Source organism: Mustela putorius, unplaced genomic scaffold (genome assembly GCF_011764305.1).
Source record: "Mustela putorius furo isolate JIRA1106 unplaced genomic scaffold, ASM1176430v1.1 tig00003909_pilon_pilon_pilon, whole genome shotgun sequence".
Taxonomy (NCBI): Eukaryota; Metazoa; Chordata; class Mammalia; order Carnivora; family Mustelidae; genus Mustela; species Mustela putorius.
The window spans coordinates 23,587,102-23,607,071 of record NW_025422057.1 but is presented as its reverse complement, the minus strand read 5'-3'; the positions used below and the strand labels follow the sequence as shown (position 1 = coordinate 23,607,071).

The 19,970-nt window shown below is 42.3% G+C and overlaps 1 protein-coding gene across 2 annotated transcripts in view; it reads left to right on the top strand.

Annotated features, from left to right (window-relative positions):
- Nucleotides 1–6,936, top strand: part of SORCS3 (sortilin related VPS10 domain containing receptor 3) — a 586,410-nt gene extending 579,474 nt beyond the window's left edge. For both annotated transcript variants that reach the window (XM_004749297.3, XM_013054566.2), the window contains exons 26-27: nucleotides 4,274–4,434; nucleotides 4,987–6,936. In XM_004749297.3, the coding sequence (XP_004749354.2) occupies nucleotides 4,274–4,434; nucleotides 4,987–5,051 (226 nt within the window). In that variant the 3' untranslated portion in view covers nucleotides 5,052–6,936. The remainder of the gene's footprint in view (nucleotides 1–4,273; nucleotides 4,435–4,986) is intronic.
- Nucleotides 6,937–19,970: the final 13,034 nt, after the last annotated feature.

Below are 19,970 nucleotides of genomic sequence, written 5' to 3'. Positions count from 1 at the left end.
GCTTTTAGATTGTGAAAGGGATCCATGGTAAAGGCTGTGCTCCTTCCCCAGGACTCATTAGCTGCCCTCTGGTGGACAGCTCAGGCTTCAGAACAATGGTTTTCCTCAGTACACATCTCTGCACTATGTAACTAGCAGGAAGCCTTCAACACCCTCCGTATCAGGACGCAGAGAGAGTTACCTTCCTACTCAGTTAATAGACCAGTATGTGAGTTCATATCCTCATGGATCAAGACCAGTGAACCCACCTACCCATTTGGCCTTTGGAGATGGGAACAAACCCTCGTTATCACCATCAGAGAACAAAGATTCCATATAGAAATGATTTAGTCAAGGCAACGCCCATTTGTGGATGTACTTCAGTTCCATACAAAGCACACTTTAATTCAACCAAGGATTTGATTGTGGGGAAGCCCAGTGGTTGCTGGAGCTTGAAGAGCAACTAAACCAAATGTGTCACCTTCTGGCTTCTAGATCCTCATGGTTGCTGAGGACAAGGGCCAGTAAAAGTCCTACAGAAGGGTATTTGTGTCAGACATCTCTTAACAAGGCATCCCTGAGACTTGGGAAGTTTTCTGTTCTCTTGCAAATGCTGCTAAACTCTCTAGACAGTCAACCTATTAATGTAGGCATCTTTAAACGTGTACACTAGATTTCTTGAATCCCTGCCAGGTAATGACATCTCTGAATTATTCTACCTCTGTCATTTCCCAATATCAGCCTACTCTTCCTGCATCCCTGACAGTGAATCTTGTAGCTATGGCCACAGGGAACAAACACGACTCAAAGTGGGTAAACAGGAGAGTCAACTAAGTACACTTACAATCATCTGTTACCTTTTCTTTCCTAAGCATATTTTGTGCTTTGGTTGAGGTCCTGTTGCATCTTCTTTTATTTCTTCGGTCTTCTTTGCCCTCCCCATCACCTGGAACTCTTGTGATGGCTCTATGGAGGGTGCCAGGCTTGCCGATGAGTAAAGGTCAGGTTCTTATCTGTGCTTCCCAGAGGCTCCTTTGTTTCTTTAATGACTGTCCAGTAGAACTTTCTGCAGTGATGAAAATGCTCTGTAATCTATACTGTCCAATGCAGTAACCACTAGTATGACTGAGGAACTGAATTTTAAATTTTATTTAACTTCATTTAATTTAACCTTAAACATCTGCCCCTGGCTAGCAAACAGGCAGAACATCTAGAGAACGGATGTTCTCTTTCCGGATCACTGGCCACGGTGAGTTTTCAGACCCAACACTTTCTCTGTGTAATCATCAGCATCTACTCATTAAACCACATAGTCATCCAACAAACACTTACTGAAGGCTCAGTATGTGCCAGGCACTGAAAACAATCTCAGTGCCCCAAGTAGTCAGGTTAACAGGGGAAAAAGAAGAGAGCTACCATGAGCCCCAAGATTCCTTTATGTAAATACCACCCTGTTTCTCGTATTTGATCTTATTCTTGAGTAGTTATTTTCTGAAGTTTTAGACAAGATAATTAGAAATCATTATGACATGGCTTTTATTATCTGAAAATTCTGCCCAACAAAACTTTCTATCTATACTGTAGATCTTTTTCCTTTTTTTTCTTCCTGGCTGTCCAAGAAAATTTTTGAGCTTTTACATGTTTTTCCAGCCTTTTCTTTCTTTCTTTCTTTCCTCTTCTTCTTCTTTTTTTTTTTTTTTTTTTTTTTTTTTTTTTTTTTTAGCAAGTCTTTCATTGCAGTCTGAAGCCTACTTGCTTTAGAAAAATTTAGAGAGACCTAAATTTCCTGACTCCTAACACTTAGAGCTGGAACAAACAAAAGCTAAAGTTTTTTTGGGAAACTCAGTTGATCCATCTTCCTTCTCTTATTAAAACATATATAAATGTATAGGCCAAGAAATGCCCCTAAATCTCTTTATTTCCCACATTTCTTACCTGCAAAAGTGGGGCTTAGTCTGATATTCTCCCATAGTCCTTCAAGTGCACATGTTAGGAGATGTAAAATAACTTGACAAGTTTTTAAAATGTGCACATGAGGATGTAAAGTGGTATCCCCTCCACCCCTCTATGAAAAATGTTAAAGAATTTTCTGCCTGTTGTTTAGAGATTGAAATAAAGTGAACAATCTTTGTAAGGGCGGATTTATTCAAATCCTCCCAGGGATCGCTGGGAAAGCAGCAAGGGGGAGGCAGTGAACTCTGGCTACAGTTCTGAAATACACAAACTTGTGGGATCAGGAAGAGTTTAACCGCCTCTGACATCTGGTAACTATTACAGCTTATCCTACCATTCATGAGTAATACGTACTTTTATGATTAAAAGAAATCTAAGTCTGTAGGTTGCATTTCTATTTAGATGAGAGGGAAATAAGGACCAGCATGAATTTTTAATTATACATATTTAGAGAGCCTGGGGTCTGCTGCCTCACATGCGAACTATTCATTTAAGGTCCTTGTAGATTATGTTAAGCTGGTTTAGACCAGTAGGAGTCATGAGGACACTTCTCTCAATGTATGAAAAGCAACCATTAAAGAAACAGAAACTAAATGTGAAGGAGTGGTAGGAACCACCCATGTTTCCTGCCTCTTTTGGGATCTTTCATAATGAATTAACTACAAGCAAACCTCATTGGATGCCCCATTGGGGTTGGATTAGGGAAAGGAATGTAGAAGCTTGAAAACACCACTGGTCAGTCATAGGGAAACAGAGTGATTCTTCTTTAGAAATGCACAGAATGTTCTGGATTGAGGAAGGTGTCAGATACCTTAAGTTTTAATAATACTCTTCCTAGTGATCAGCTTCAAGAAATGTCTGGATTTTAAACTGATTTCGCTCTCATTTAACGGGGTAAGAGAGGTCTCTTCTAGAGATAATATTCCAAGGTAAAATTGTGGTCTTTTTGTTTGAGAATCTAGTATCTGAAAGTAGAAAGAGCACGTGTTTTGAGGTCATCTATTCATTCACTCAGCAAACACTTGCTGACTATGAACCATGTGCCAAGCATGGTGCTTCGTTGCATGTGCAGCAGAGAAGACAGAGAATATAGACCTGGCACATGTGGGAAGCAAAGTCAGCAGGCTTGCCTCTGACGTCATCCTTAACCCCAGCATCCTATTCATTTATTCCATAAACACTGTTCCATAATTCTATATTTTTCATAGGAGAGGTGGGGTGGCTAGAAGAGGCTCTCAGAGCTAAGTTCTGAAGGACAAAAGGACACCATCATGAAGAGTGGGAGGAGGAGTGTAAAAGAGGGCACAGCTGGTTCCAAGTCTCCAAGGTGGGGACAGGTTTGATGTGCTAGATTCCTGCAACTCAAAGTTTGGGGCTCAGACCAGCAGCCTCAGCATCACCTGGGAGCTGGGCAGAAATGCCCTATTTCACTCCATCCTGTCCAGACCTATTGAGTCACAAATGCATATTAGCAAGAACTTGGGTAAGAAATAAGCACTTAAAGTCTGAGAAGCACTGGGTGAGAGGAATTCACAGGAGACTACAGGCCTGAAACCCAGTGGGTCAGGGGATATGAAGAGGGGTCAGAAGATGAATCCTCCAAGAAAATTCCAGTCCCAACTGGCTGGTCCTCCAAGTCCTCCAACCTTAAGTCTTTCTGTCTTATTTCCAAACCTAAGCCTTTGTGTCTTTGAAGGAGATTATTTAGCTTCTCTTAATCCTCACCTTAATCCTCTCCACAATCATACAAGGAAGTTATTGTTAACTCCCATCGAGCAGATGAGGAAACTGACTACCCAGGTATTTAAGATCTTTGGCCCACAGGTGGTATTCTGACGATAATAGCAATGGCTAGAAGCCTTTTCTTTCTTGGCTCTTCATAAAGGAAACCAATGTGAACTGATTAAATTGATGCAAACTTAGAAAAAGATGTCTTTTCACTGCGATATAACCGTGTGCATCTCAAAGTCCAGCTCCTTGAAAAACCTAATAAAGGATAAGTATTTTAAGGGTTTTAATGCCTATCTGCTCAATGGCATTGCCCTTCTGTTGACCCCAATTCGGTTTACCCCAGGTAAACCTCTAGGTTTACCCCGAACCTATTTTGGTTTACACCAGAAGAAGATGCATTCCTTATAGAGTTCTATGGTTTACATCTGCCCTGGGCATCTGGTGTCTGGCCTTGTGTTGCTTGGCCTCACAGCTACAGTGTCTGGGTAACCAGCCCCTTTCCTAGATGTTGGCCTGTCCTGCAAATAGCTTCTTCCTCCCCCTTATGACCCAGAATCTCCTAGTGGCCCAAGTTTGGCGTACCCTGTGATCATAATCTGATTTCTTAAAGGAAAATCCCCTGGATTAACATCTATGCTCAAGTCCAACACGACAAGGAGCAGGAGATGATTGGGTCAGTCAGCCAAAGTGAAAACGCTCCCAAAATCACACTCAGTGACTTCACCGAGCCCGAGGAACTGCTGGACAAAGAGCTGGACACCCGGGTCATAGGTATGTGTGCTGGTACCACCAAGCTCCTGTGTCCTCTGTCCTCCAAACGCGAGGGCAGTCAGCCCATGTGGCCTGTCCTTCAACTCGTGCCAGACTGGAGGGAGGGCTGGGAAACAACTGGCTACAGAGACACGATTGTGTTTTAAAATTTGGCTGCCCACTCTGGCCACATGGAAGTGTCAGATTTTTTTTTTTTTTCCTCAAAAATAGACCAAAATCAGAAGTGCTAGAGTCAGAGTCGGGGAGGTTTGAGGCCAACTCTCCATTGCTGGCAATATGCATTAGCTTGTTCTTACTGTTGTCGTCAGTGGCGTGTAAGATGACACACCATTGCTCCCACCTCGTGCGCTGGTGTGGGAGGTAGCAAACTTTCAAATACAGGTGACAGAAGCCAGCGAGCTGGTAGGATAGACTAGCCAGGTGTCCCATGTAATGAAAACCTATTAAGCACCCATTCAACGTGGCCTTGGTCTATAGCAATAAATAAAACAGAGTCCTGCCCTTGTGAAATTGACATCCTCTTTCCATCTGTCTGTCCTCTCTCCCCCGCAGGAGGCATTGCCACCATTGCAAACAGTGAAAGCACAAAGGAGATCCCCAACTGCACTAGTGTTTAATACCAACCAGCCACATGGTCAACCATCTTTCTGACTTTCTTTTTGATGATTACTATGACTATTATTATGGAAAAATGAAAATGTCTTTTTTACCTTTTGTTTACCAAGGGCCCCTTCATAAATAGCAGGCAGATGCTTAGCTTTGGGAGGCAGAAGGCATTCTTAGCTGATTAAAGTGAGACAAAAAGAACAAATGGCTGCATTTGTGCTAAGGGCAAAGGATGCATCTTCCCGTGGCCTTTCTGATTTATTCTGCCACTGACCGTGTGAGGACTCTCTTTTTCCTTGTGGTCTCTGTTCTTCTTTTTAAATTTTATTTTCTTGTTTACTTTTTAAAGTTGGGTTGGCTTCTCATTAACCTCCCATGTCCCCCTCCACATCACCCACACCCTACCCCCAGCACACACACCCTAAAACACAGAACATTTCCCAGTCAGATGTGCAGGAGGTGGGTTGGTGGGGAGTGAAAGTAGCTGCAGAAAGCGTGCACACCTTTATGAAAGAGGCCCCGCCTCGTGCATGCCAATAGCGAGGCTACAGATGGCTTACTGTACATAATTGAAATGTAAATAGCTTTTTATTTCCTAAGAAATAATTTAATGTTTAGTAAAAAAGAAAACAGAAAAAAGAAAGATGCGTGTGTTGGCTTATGCACTCACCCTCAGAGCTGACCAACCCCCAGGCCTGCTAGATGTGTTGGGTTCTGGATGCTCTCCAGTTGTCTGTCACACTTAACTCTTGCATCTCCGTGTCCATGCCATAGCTGGTTTCTGCTTCTGTATATAAAGCGGGGGGAGGGCTTCTTTGGGACAAGTCATCAAGGAAGGACTAGAGTGACATCCTAGAACATGGGGGGCTCTCTGTGCCATCGGTGATCCGGATGAAGGTGTGAGATGAAACCCACCAGGGACTTCAGACTGCAGGTGAGGAAACAAGGCTTCCCCTCCAGAAGGAAAGCGTGGAGATTTATCAACCCGAGAAGATGGGTTTTCTCTAAAGAAGCTTGGCTGCGGATCAGATAAGGAAGGGGCAGTTATTCTTTCTGGTTGGAATCCATGGAAAGGTATAATCCTTCTGGAGAATTCTGGCGCTATTTTGAGCTCAGAAAAGTCCCCCGGCACCAGGTGAGGCCTAGTGAGTGCATCTCAGCCCAGGAGGAGTGAGAGCAGTTGGGAGGGGTGTGGCATTTGTGGCATCACAGATCTGTGTAAGCCCTTGCAGGCCAAATAGGGGGCTAGCCTTTTACGATATTAGTCAAAGATGATTTTAGCAAAGCTGTGCTATTTGCTTGTCAGATGTACACAACTTCCTTAAAGTCAAATGTCTGCCTTCAGTTCCCTTAAGATAGTTCTTGCCTCTGGAGCGAGCGGCTTTCAAAGCCAGCCCTCCTGTTCCCAGCACCCCGGCCCCTCCGCCCATTCGCACACACCACTTCTGTTCCGTAGGGTCACTCGAAGCCATGCCGTAAGCATTGTTTTCTTTTCAGGCTCAGCCTGAGTACACTTGTTTTATAAAACGATATACTGTATATATATATATGGGAGGAAAGGCCGGATTTTGTACCTGTTAACTTTGTGAGGTATCATTCGCCTTCTCTGGGAGACCCTGAGAGAGTGCAACCTAGAGAAGTCTGACTGGCTACAGCATAGATCGGGATAAGGAGTGCTTCTAAAGATCCTGCTTTTTCTGTTTCAAGGGTTAAATGGGGCAGACAATTGCAATACTTGTACTAAATACTGAAATACAAATGCATGAGTCATGTCTATATATACAGTATATGCACATATACTGTTCTTGATTTTATTGTTCCATTTGAATATTTCTACTGTAAAAAAAAAAAAGACAGTGGTTTTGAAATTGTTGAAAATAAATGTATTTTTGTACATCAAAGCTATATACCTGGCTGAGATGTTTCTCTTTGGGCTGTTTTCTTCACCTATTGCTATCCATCAGCTATTCTTGGAATAATGCTACAGGGCCCAAACCCAAACCGAACAAATAGCTTATAACCCAGAAGTTTATGTTTTACTCATGGATCTCCAGGTTGGTTGTGGTTTGACCGAATGCCACTGAAACTGACCAGGCTCTCCTGAACTACTCCGGATGCTAGGTTCAGCTGGGGTCCAGGCTTGCTTCATAAGCTGTCATCTTCCAGTACTAGAAGCCACCCAGAGCATGGTTTTCATGGTGGATTACAGAATTCCAAGTGAGGCCAGCAGGATACTCTTAGTCTGTAAGGCCTTGGCTCAAAATGGTCATTCTGTTTACCATCATCTCCATTCTGTCGACCAGAGGAAAGCACATGGCCATGTCCAGCATCCATGGGTCAGGGAAGTAGGCTCTGCCTCCTCTGGTGTAAGGCACCACTAAGTTGTATGGCAATAGTGTGATAGAGGATTCCGCTCTAGCGAAGGGCGTGATGTGTTGAGAACAGTAGTAACAATAGTTCAATCTACCCATTCATTTCCTCTGGTCCTGTGGCTTTCATTAGATGGTCCATTTTCAAGTTTCCCACCAACACTTGTGGCCAGGACTTCTGATCAGAAGGCCTGGTTAACACAAGGCCTTAGACTTGGTGTTGGATCCCATTGAATGGTAGATAGAACTGCAACGCAGGCCTTGTAGCCTTTAGCAGGGGAAATGAAAAGAGGAGAGGGAACCAAGAAGACATGTATTCTTGTTTTTTTCACTATTATTATTATTAACCTTCTTAATACTGTTTGACTCATCAAACCAGCAATAGTGCTTATCTTGCCCGCTGCCGAGGAAGGAGTTTGGAAGGATAAGTGATGGGCTCTTCTCCACCTTAGATAATAAGGGAACGTGAATAAGGGCTGTAAGTTAGATGTTTTAATCTTTGTAGTGTTCAAACTGTGTAATAAATTACCATGGATCCCAGAAACCCAAGAAACCAGAAAGCTTTGGTCAATAATTTGCTCCTGTGTTTTGAATGCTAAGCTGACCATTCCAGAATCATATTTTCTGAACTCAAATAACTAAGATATGGGATGAAACAGAGGTTTTCTTTTGATTTGTGAATGTATCTAAAAATTAGTATTATTCTTGGTTGTAACTATTCTTGGGTTATACTCACCTTTTAAAAAATTATAATATATAATCAACTTCTTCAAATATTGAAGAAACCCTAAAAGAAATAGGGTTTTTTTTGGTCTGACTAGTGGTTTGTAACATCAAGTGCCTACACATCCTGCAGGGGTGTGTAATGAGCTTCCCTGGTAATGTAACATGTCTAATATTCTGATCGCACATCAAAAGTGATTTTTCTAAATGCAGTAGTTGTTGCTTTCTGATAGGATCTGAGTTCTTCCCATGTTTGTTTACGTTGGGGTTGATAAAAATCACTCCACTGGATTAGAAAGGACAGGAGTGAAATACGCGGTAAAGCAGCATTAGTCAGCTGGTTTGTTTGGGCTAAGCCCTGGTGGGAATAGAGCCCATGCCTCCCCCACCAGCACCAGTCTGCCAGATTTCTCGTAGCAGACAGGCAAGGCAGAAGGCAGAGAGCGTGATTGGCTTTGTGGTTATCCTCTGCCGGGTTTCTCATCGGAATGTCTTCTTCTCTCTGGAGATTCTAAACCTGATAAGCAAGCCCACAGCAGTCCTCAGGGTGGGGCCCAGCTATCAGCACCTGAAGCGGAGCTTCTGAGGATTCTCCTGTCAAAGTTAGAAAGGAACCGCTCTATCCGCCACTGAAATCGCTCAGGGAGAGTTCCTGGGGAAAAGGTACTTCCCCTGGCCCATGTTACCATGATACAAGGCACCTTCATCTGAAGAAGTGAGAAACACTTCCAAATTGGCTCATTTCCTCCTGGGCAAAAGCTGCAGCTCTGAGAGAGCCACCCAATTGAGTTATCTGGAACAAAGACACACTGCGAGTCAAGGTGGTGATGGATTATGCCTTGGAAAGAGTGGTAAGCCAGGAGTTAGGAGATCTCTGACTTTCAGCAAATCACTCTGGACCACGATTTCTTATTTGAAAAAGGCAACCACTTTATGGCCTGCCTCACTGGCTACTTTTGATTTTCAGAGGGGCAAGGAGCACGTTGCCGATTCCAGAATTGACAGATGACTATCGTAAGCCTACTTAGGAGACCTCTTTTCTTCTTCTGTAGACGGGTCAGCTGGGAGGCAGAGAGCAAAGTGACTTCCCTAAGTTAGACAGCAAATGAGTGTGGAGCTGAAGACAGAACCCATGTCTTCTTGCTATTAGGGCAGCGCTCTTTCCACCACATACCCTCTGGATAAAGGCAAAATCGAGCCACGCATCACGGAACATCAGCAGTCATGTCCCCTGATGGTTATGCCAGCGTGGCTCCTGTATTTCGAGGGTCTGGAACGGGTTAGAGTCTAAGTTCCCAAACGTGTTCATCACCCAGTGGCTCACAGCCCTCCACATGTCATTGCCCTGCTGACCCACTTGCTTAGTTAGCAGCCCATGGCCTGACGCCCTTGCTTCCCTCCCTGGGCTGAAGGAAGGCTGCTCAACAGACAGCTGCCAGACCCCAGATTCCCGGGCTGTGCTGCTTGCCTTTTAAAGCAGTTGGCCTCAGAGGGAAGAAGGCCAGAGAGCAGACTTAAGCGGTCGGAGTGCCGCGTCCTGACACACACACCAGATCCTGCCAAATCCTCCTGTCTGCTCCAGCGGCACTGCCGAAAGGGACCAGATGTAGCCCAACGATTACCTCCCAAACACTACTACATCTCGATGTCCCTTAAGCTTGGTTTAATTACCATTAGCTTTATAGGAGCAGAGTGCCCTTTAAAATGCTCTTTGCTTCTGTGTTCTCGGGCCGTATATCATGAGAAGATATACGTTCATTCAGAGCGGAATCAAGGAGACGTTGTATACAAAATCGGGAGGAGAGCCTCAGCCAGAGTTCAGTCTATTCAAAGACTAGAAGTCTCAATAAAACTCCCATTACTTTTTCATTGTCTGAGGCCGAGAGGGGTATAATGACATAATCAGGGTCCAATTTCCCTATCTATAAATTGATAATAATGGCATCTATCTACCTCACAGGGTTGCAACCCAGATCAAATGAGATAATTTGGGTAAGAAACACAAAATAACTAGGGCTTGAAAAATAATGGATTGAAGCTGAGAGGCCCAAGTTCTTTAATGCTGAATCTCCTTTCTCTGTCCTCCCTGGCCTCAGGTTGTAAAAATTATCTGACCAGCCTCTTGCCTACTCTCACCTAGGCCTGCACTTTCAGGGAAAGAATCAGAATTACCTGGTCCTCCTCAAGTACCCCTTAGAAGGAAGAGAATTTTCGTTAAAATCAGCTATTTACACCTTAATCCCTAAGGTCACAGCTCTTTTTATTGCTTTAAAATATAGATGATAGATAGATAACTGATCTAATTTTCCTTGTGAGACAGGGACCATGGGAGCAAGCGCCAAGTGAAAAACATGATGCACCTGGGGCATTTTCTATTGGCTGTTATTGTCAAAAAGTTTCTCCTGCAAGCAACAGAATCAGGACGCAGGCCCAAACACAAGCCAGGCTTAAACACAGAGGACCCTGATTCCAAAAACCACCAATGAGCTGCCTGCGTTGCCTGTCAATATCGACCAATCAGGACGAGGCCCTTCCAGCCAATCAGGATAAGGCTTTTTTTTTTTCTTTTCCCTTAATAGCTATTGCACCAGAGTGGGAACTTGGGTGGGGACTTTATTTAGGCAGGGCCTCTGCTATTCTCTGGGAAGTTAGTCTAAGAGGGTTGGGGGTATTTCTTCTTTTTGTTTTTAATTATAAAGGGTGGGGGTGTTGCCATAGCTCCTGTAAAGCTTTTCCAGTACCTTTGACTTTTGGGTCTGGCCCAGTTGCTCTCATGGTGGACCGAAGAACCTGACTGTGGTAACAGACCCTATAGAAGGGCCAAGAAATGTATACTTCTAAAAAGGGCTGCCAAGAGCACGTCATAAAATTAAGGACTAGAGGCTCTCGGGTTCTGAAATATGCTCTGTCTTCCCAGATGTGGTGATATCCTGAAGATAGCCATGCTGCCAGGACCAAAATAATTTGGCCTTGTTCGTTCATGGTGGTTTTGGGTCCAGAATTTATAACCTAACTTCTTGTTTATTCTCCCTTTTGTACAAAGCTTGTGTGAGGATGTGTGCTGTTCCAGGTTCTCGGGTCCCTCAAAGCTTCTCTGAGGGTCACTGACTTGAATTCCTTTATTGTCACACATTGGAAAACAAATGAAAAAATTATTTGTAAAAATATATATTTTATATATCTGAAGGAACCGAGGACATGTTTCTTGCCTTCAACTCCAATCACGGCCCAAGGAGAGCTCTTTCAGAGAGGGAGCGCAAAACGCAGATTCTTTTCAAAACGTCAACCAAAGACAGAGGAAAATAGATCATGACAGGCACACATGCCATCTGTCATTATGGCTCAGTATCTGGGGAACAACACTGTTTGCAGCTCTTAGAAATGAACCAGATAAAGTGGGGCCTTCAGTGATTTGCTCCTGAGAAAGTATGTGGTCTGCTCCATAAGAATAGAGACTTCTTGTGCTGAAATATCTGTGCCCTAAGTGTCCCATGGGCTGGAGTCTGCTAGGCTCTAAGGATTTCGCCCCACTAAAGTTCTACTTCTCCCTAGAGCCTCTCACAGTAGCCTCTTCATATGATGCAGAATCTTTTGTTGCTTATTCTCCCTTGCAGAGGGTTATTGCTGTCAGTACTCCAGGAAATGGTTGCAATTAACAGTATGTCCAAACATGGTGGATGGAAAGAGAAAGGTGGCCATACAAAAAGCAACAAAGAACAGAATTGTTTTTCTTGTCACTGATCTATTTTCCTTGGTTTCTGGATAGAATCATCTGGGAAGCACTTAATTGTCTCCATAAACACACACCTGGTCCTTGGAGCGCCGGAATGGTTTTCATGCACTGACCTTCCAAAACATCATGGTTCAATTAGAGAATTGCTGGGCTGCTTCCATTGGCAGCTAGGATATTTTGTGGGAGGGGCACCGAGGGAGGAAGATGAGAGAGGTGAGTCTAGAGAAATAAAGTTAATCTTTGTCAATTACAAAGCTTTACTTGACACATTCTCATTTCAACCTGTCAATTTCAGATTCTCCTCTGTGAGGGGAAAATACAGATGCTCCCCAGATTTCTAATCTATTTATAATGGTAACAAGACAACTCTAGGCAGTGTGTGCTCATCATGAGCTAATCATCCTCTGCTATGCCTTGTGCCTCCTAATTAGTGGCATGTTGGTTGCCTACTGATCAGGTTGGAGCCTCATCCAAGCAGTAGGGAGGGATTGTAGGGGGAGATCGAATTCTGAGCCCAGTGGAGCTCAGATCTTGGCAGACTTTCTAACAACAGGTGGGCTTCACACCTTGCCTTGCAATGTGTCCCATTTAAAGAGGCAGCCACCACTACCATGGGTGCTAACAGGAACATGGCAGGCTTCCAAACGTGTCTCTAAGAGCCCCCTGTAGCAAGAGGCAGTCCTTCCAAAACTTCTTGGCTTAATGTTACAGACACAGCAAGTGACATCTAGTAGAAGAAAAATAAATAATTAAATGTGCATCTATAGATGATAATGGGGCAAGATCCATTTTGTTCGTTCACTCACTGAAAAAGTATTTATTGAGCTCTATAGTTAATAGTCTCATGGTTGCTGGAGTAGAGGTGGGCAGTGGTATAGGCTAAATGGGTATTAAGGAGGGCACTTGTGATGAGCTCTGGGTGTTAAATATGAGTAATGGAGCTCTCATATGTGAATAATGAATTCTACTCCTCAAACCAATATTACAGCATATGTTGAGAAAACTAGAATTTAAATAAAAACTTTTTAAAAAAGAAATTAAAAAGTTTTATTGAGAACTTGCTTGCTTTCCAACAGACTCAGCTCTGGATACTGAGGACAATAAAAACACACTTAGTATGAGGTGATCATATAATTTTTTATACAAACTGGGACACAGTTGGGGATGAATGGAGTACTATTCTTAATTACTCTGGGAAAACGAGCATGATGCAGGACTGTCAGCAAACCACAATGTACGTTCACCCTAACTTAAAATTCAGAGTCAAAGATGTTTCAACGTTCCACTCACCCCTCCCTTTTAATTCCTGACCCAGGGATAGAAACCCAACCTCTGAGCCCAAAAACTATTTATGAAGATCTACTATCAGCTTTTCAGCCTTTTGAGGGCCTCTCATTGGGGTGGTGAACCCCGACATGGTCAGAGGTCAGTGAGCAAAGCCTTAGATGGTTTTTAAAAAATTATCTAAGGGGTGCCTGGGTAGTTCAGTCAGGCGGCGAACTGTTGGTTTGGGGCTCAGATCATGATCTCAGGGTCCTGGGATCAAGTCTGGTGTTGGTCTCCTTGCTCAAGTGGAGAGTCTGCTTGGGATTCTCTCTTCCTGTCTCTCTGCCCCTTCCCCCACTCATGCACACACAGTTTCTCTCTAAGATAAATATTTAAAAATTTTTAAAAAGATATTTATTACATTATATCAATTAAGTTTCTTGGTTGCAGAAAATAGTCACCGCTCCTGACTAATTCAAGCAAAAAGAATTTATGGGAAAGTTATTAAAAGCCAATGGAATCAACTCAAGTTTGAAGAACATAACTTGGAAAGAGGCAGGAGGTAGGACGGAATGGAAATCAGGAAACACGGATAGTATCCTACCAGGGGCTCCTGGCAGATTATCTTACCGGGGGTTTCCTCCAAAATGAATGAACTCCAGTGATCTCTTCTATCCTCATGTTACTGAAAATTTAAAGTTGCTGATAAATTTCCCAGTTGGTGAAGTTTAGTTCACATGCTCACTGTATGATCCACGGACTGAAATGTGTCACCCTGAAATTTATATATTGAAACCCTATCTTCCAGCCCCTCAGAATGCAACCGTGTTAGGAAATAGGGCTTTAAAGAAGTGACTAAATTAAAATGAGCCTGTTAGGATGGATACAAGTCCGATTGATTAATATCGTCGTGAGAAGAAATTAGGACACAGTTTACAGAGAGCTCACCAGGTGAAGACACCAGGGGAAGGCAGCCATCTGTAAGGCAAGGAGAGAGGGCTCAGAAGAAACCCATACAGCTGACTGCTGAGCTCTGACTTTTAGCCTCCACAGTTGTGGTAAAATACGTTTTTGTTGCGTGAGCCACCTCACCTGTGGTGCTTATTAGGACAGCCTTAGAAAACGAAAGGGGAGGGAAACTAGCCGGGGAAATAAACCTGTAGATACTGCTCTGGCTTTTGAAGTGAGATTTCGAGACAGTCGGATTTACTCTCCCGTGGGGACTCCCCACACCAGGCGACAAGTCCTTCCTCCCCCACGACCGGGGAGAGTAAGAGGATGGTAACAAAGGCAGAACCTGATGGTGGTCAGAGGATGAACATTCCAGTCATTCTAAAAGTCACTCTTCTTTCCTCATTTATTGAACACAAACCAAGGAATGAAGAACGTGGCGCTGTAGCCGCTGGAATTTCAGGTATGAATCTGGGGCCCACATCCTGCTCTGACGGAACTTAGAATTTAAGGAGCAGTCTTGTAAGTATTTATTCAACTTCCTTACGCTTTGGGGGAGGGAGAGACAAAGTACTTGGATCATTTAGAGAAAAGTAACAGGTAGGTGGGACCATCACCCCCCGCCCCAGGGGAAAGCTGGTGGTGAGGTGAAGGATGAATTCTCAAAGAAAATGGCAGTTCCACATGTTGGGGTTTACACTTTCTTTTCCACCTAGAATATTCCTTTCCCTTCTCTCCTGGCACAGTGATAGAACTCCAAACAGGGAGGAAATGGCAGAACTGAGGATGAATAGGAACACAGGGATGGTGAGAAATGGACTTGGAAGGCAGCTATAAAACCAATTTTAAAGTTAGAGATTTACGGGGCTCCCTGGTGCCTCAGTTGGTTAAGTGTTCGACTTTTGATTTCTGCTCAGGTCATGATCTCAGGGGTCCTGGGATCTAGCCCTGCATTGGACTGGGTGCTCAGCGACGAGTCTGCTGGAGATCCTCTCTTCTTCCCCCTCTGCCCTCCCCCAACTTGCTCGTGCTCTCTAAAAAAATCTTCAAATTTTTTTTAAAAGTCAGATTTGGATTTATAGAAATGTGGACCTTCTAATCTGCACAAAAGTTTGTATTTTCCATTTTATTCCAAATTCTTATGATGAGCATATGTTCATTTCATAATTTTTTCAAAAATAGGAAAATTAAAAGTCATATCAAATGTCCATAATGTGGAGTCCTGGGATTGAGCCCCACTTTGGGCTCTCTGCTCAGTGAAGAGTCTCCTTCTCCCTCTTCCTCTGCCTGCTGCTCTCCCTGCCTGTGTTCTCTCTCTGTCAAATAAATACATTAAAAAAAAAAAAAAAGTCCACAATGGTTTTCCAGATGTAGCAGGATTCTGGGCATTTTATTCAAGTTCTTTTAAATAAACTTTTAAAAAGTGTAATAAGATTGTTCTGCAATGCCAGTTATTAAGCATAGCTAAAATAAGAATATTCATAGGTCAAAGATGGACAATAACTTCAAAAGAGACTTGTGGAGGCATAATATCTGCTTGAGAATGGTATAGTGGTCTTTATAAATGGAAAAAGAAATTGTAATTACTTAGGTCCTTCACAATGAGTATTAAAGATACAGGAAATCATTACTCAAGATTCTTGGCAAAGGAAATGGCTCTTATGTTGCTCTCTGCTACTCTTTTATTTCTTTCACAAAAGTAGAGAAACTTCTCTGCCTAGCAATTTTACTGGCGATGTCCCATCCATAAGTAATTTGCTGTTGTTAACAAATGTTGGAACAAAACAACACCAATTAAGGTTCTGAGTGGTTATCAAACGTGGCAAGAGATTGTGCATGAACTGTGGGATGAAGAACTTAGCTTAGGGAAGGCATCGCCTGCTGCTAAAAGACATTTTAAACAGAAAGGAACCTAGGACCCAATTTCTTACCGGAGCTGTAGCACACACCTGATGCTCTGATACAGGGGGTTAGCTAGAGGGCTCTGAACTGGAATTCTAGAAGCCGTGGGCCTGGGTGAGATCACCTGGGGAAGACATGGAATGGAAGGTGAGCACGTTCAGATGGGCCCTGCCAGCTTTGGAAAAGAGTCTGTTCTCCAAACGATTTTCCATTTATAGTATATGCTTTTTTTGTTGTTGTTGTTAACATATAATGTATTATTTGCTCCAGGTGTACAGATCTGTGAATCATCAGGCTTACACACTTCATAGCACTCATCATAACACATATCCTCCACAATGTCCATAACTCAACCACCCTCTCCATCCCCTCTCCCTCTGGCAACCCTCAGTTTGTTTTGTGAGATGCAGAGTCTTTCATGGTTTGTCTCCCCCACAGTCCCATCTTGTTTCATTTTTCCTTCCCTACCCCCCAAACCCCCCACTTTGCCTCTCAAATTCCTCATATCAGGGAGAGCATATGATAATTGCCTTTCTCTGCCATTGTGTGTGTGTGTGCGTATATATATATATACATATATACACACATATATGTATATATATACGTGTGTGTGTGCGTATATATATATATATATACATATATACACACATATATGTATACACACACACACACACACACACACACAGGGATCATGACCTGAGCTGAAGGCAGAGGCTTTAACCCGCTGAGCCACCCAGGTGCCCCTTCTTTGGATGTCTTCTTTGCTGAAATGTCTGTTCATGTCCTCTGCCCATTTCTTGATTGGATTATTTGTTCTTTGGGTGTTGAGTTTGATAAGTTCTTTATAGATTTTGGATACCGGCCCTTTATCTGGTATGTCGTTTGTGAATATCTTCCCCCATTCTGTCAGTTGTCTTTTGGTTTTGTTGACTGTTTCCTTTGCTGTGCAGAAGTTTTTGATTTTGATAAAGTCCCAATAGTTCATTTTTGCCCTTGCTTCCCTTGCCTTTGGTGATGTTTCTAGGAAGAAGTTGCTATGGCTGTGGTCGAAGAGGTTGCTGCCTGTGTTCTTGAAGGATCTTGATGGAGTCCTGTCTCACATTGAGGTCTTTCATCCATTTGGAGTCTATTTTTGTGTGTGGTGTAAGGAAATGGTCCAGTTGCATTTTTCTTCATGTGGCTGTCCAATTTTCCCACCACCATTTGTTGAAGAGACTAGACTGTCTTTTTCCATTGGACAGTCTTTCCTGCTGTGTCGAAGATTAGTTGACCATAGAGTTGAGGGTCTATTTCTGGGCTTTCTCTTCTGTTCCATTGATCTATGTGTCTGTTTTATGCCAGTACCATAATGTTTTGGTGATGACAGCTTTGTAATAGAGCTTGAAGTCTGGGATTGTGACACTGGCATCTTTGACTTTTTTTTTTTTTCAACATTCCTTTGACTATTTTTTTTTTTCTGGTTCCATATAAATTTTACAATTATTGTTCCATTTCTTTGAAAAAAAATGATGGTATTTTGATAGGAATGGTATTAAATGTGTGGATTGCTTTAGGTAGCATAAACATTTTCACAATATTTGTCCTTCCAATCCATGAACATGGAACATTTTTCCATTTTTTTGTGTCTTCCTCAATTTCTTTCATGAGTACTTTATAGTTTTCTGAGTACAGATTCTTTGCCTCTTTGGTTAGGTTTATTCATAGGTATCTTGTGGTTTTGGGTGCAATTGTAAATGGGATGGACTCCTTAATTTCTCTTTCTTGTGTCTTATTGTTGGTGTATAAAAAAGCCACTGATTCCTGTGCATTGATTTTATATCCTGACACTTTACTGGATTCCTGTACAAGTTCTAGCAGTTTTGGAGTGAAGTCTTTTGGGTTTTCCTCATAAATATCATATCATCTGCAAAGAGTGATGTTTGACTACTTCTTTGCTGATTTGGATGGCTTTAATTTCTTTTTGTTGTCTGATTGCTGAGGTTAGGACTTCTAGTACTATGTTGAATAGCATTGGTGATAGTAGGCATCCCTAGCTTAGGGGAAAAGCTCTCATTTTTTCCCCTATTGAGAATGATACTCACTGTGGGATTTTCATAGATTTCTTTGATGATATTGAGGTATGTACCCTCCATCCCTACACTTTGAAGACTTTTGATCAAAAAAGGATGTTGTACTTTGTCAAATGCTTTTTCAGCATCTATTGAGAGTATCATATGGTTCTTGTTCTTTCTTTTATTAATGTATTGTATCACATTGGTTTATGGATGTTGAACCAACCTTGTGGCCTAGGAATAAATCCCACTTAGTCATGGTGAATAATCCTTTTAATGTACTGTTGGATCCTATTGGCTGGTATTTTGATCAGAATTTTTGCATCTGTTTTCATCAAGGATATTGGTTTGTAATTTCCTTTTTTTGATGGGGTCTTTCTCTGGTTTTGAGATCAAGGTAATGCTGACATAAAATGAGTTTTTAAGTTTTCATTCCATTTCTATTTTTTGAACAGTTTCAGGAGAATAGGTATTAATTTTTCTTTAAATGTTTGGTAGAATTCCCCTGGGAAGCTGTCTGGCCCTGGACTCTTGTTCATTGGGAGATTTTTTTTTTTAATATTTTATTTATTTATTTGGCGAGAGATAGCACAAGTAGGCAGAGAGGCAGGCAGAGAGAGAGGAGGAAGCAGACTCCTTGCTGAGCAGAGAGCCCGATGTGGAGCGCAATCCCAGGACGTTGGGATTATGACTGAGCTGAAAGCAGAGGCTTTAACCCACTGAGCCACCCAGGTGCCCTCATTGGGAGATTTTTGATGATTGCTCCAATCTCTTTGCTGGTTATGGTTCTGTTCAGGTTTTCTATTTCTTCCTGGCTCACTTTTGGTAGTTTGTACATCTCTATAAATGCATCCATTTCTTCCAGATTGTCAAATTTGCTGGTGTATATTTGCTCATAATATGTTCTTATTATTGTATTTCTTTAGTATTGGTTGTGATCTCTCCTCTTTCATTCATGATTTTATTAATTTGGGTGCTTTCTCTTTTCTTTTTGATAAGTCTGGCCAGGGGCTTATCAATCTTATTAATTCTTTCAAAGAACCATCTCCTGGTTTCGTTCATTTGTTCTACTGTCCTTTTGGTTTCTTAATCATTGATTTCTGCTCTGATCTTTTTGACTTCTCTTCTCCTGCTGAGTTTAGGCTTTCTTTGCTGTTCTGTGTCCAGCTCCTTTAGGTGTAAGGTTAGGATGTGTACTTGAGACTTTTCTTGTTTCTTGAGAAAGGCTTGTATCACTATATACTTTCCTCTCAGGACCACCTTTGCTGTGTCCCACAGATTTTGAACAGTTGAGTTTTCATTATCATTTGTTTCCATGATTTTTTAAAATTCCTCTTTAATTTCCTGGTTGACCCACTCAATCTTTAGTAGGATGCTCTTTAGCCTCCTTGTATTTGAGTCCTTTCCAGCCTTCCTCTTGTGGTTGAGGTGTAGCTTCAGAGCATTGTGGTCTGAAAATAGGCAGTCTTTTGGTACTGGTTGAGACCTGATTTGTGACCCAGGTTGTGATCTATTCTGGAGAATGTTCCATGTGCACTAGAGAAGAATGTGTATTCTGTTGCTTTGGGTTGGAATGTTCTGAATATATCTGTGATGTCCATCTGGTCCAGTGTGTCAGTTAAGGCCTTTATTTCCTTGTTGATCTTTTTCTTGGATGATCTGTCCATTTCATTGAGAGGGGTGTTAAAGTCCCCTACTATTATTGTATTATTGTCAAAGTGTTTCTTTGATTTTGTTATTAACTGATTTATGTCGTTTGCTGCTCCCATGTTAGGGACATAGATATTTAAAATTGTTAGATATACTGGCTGGTCAGAGCCTTGAGTATGATATAGTGTCTTCCTCATCTCTTACTTCTTGAGTATGATATAGTGTCTTGAGTATGATATAGTGTCTTCCTCATCTCTTAAGTCTTTGGCTTAAAATCTAATTGAT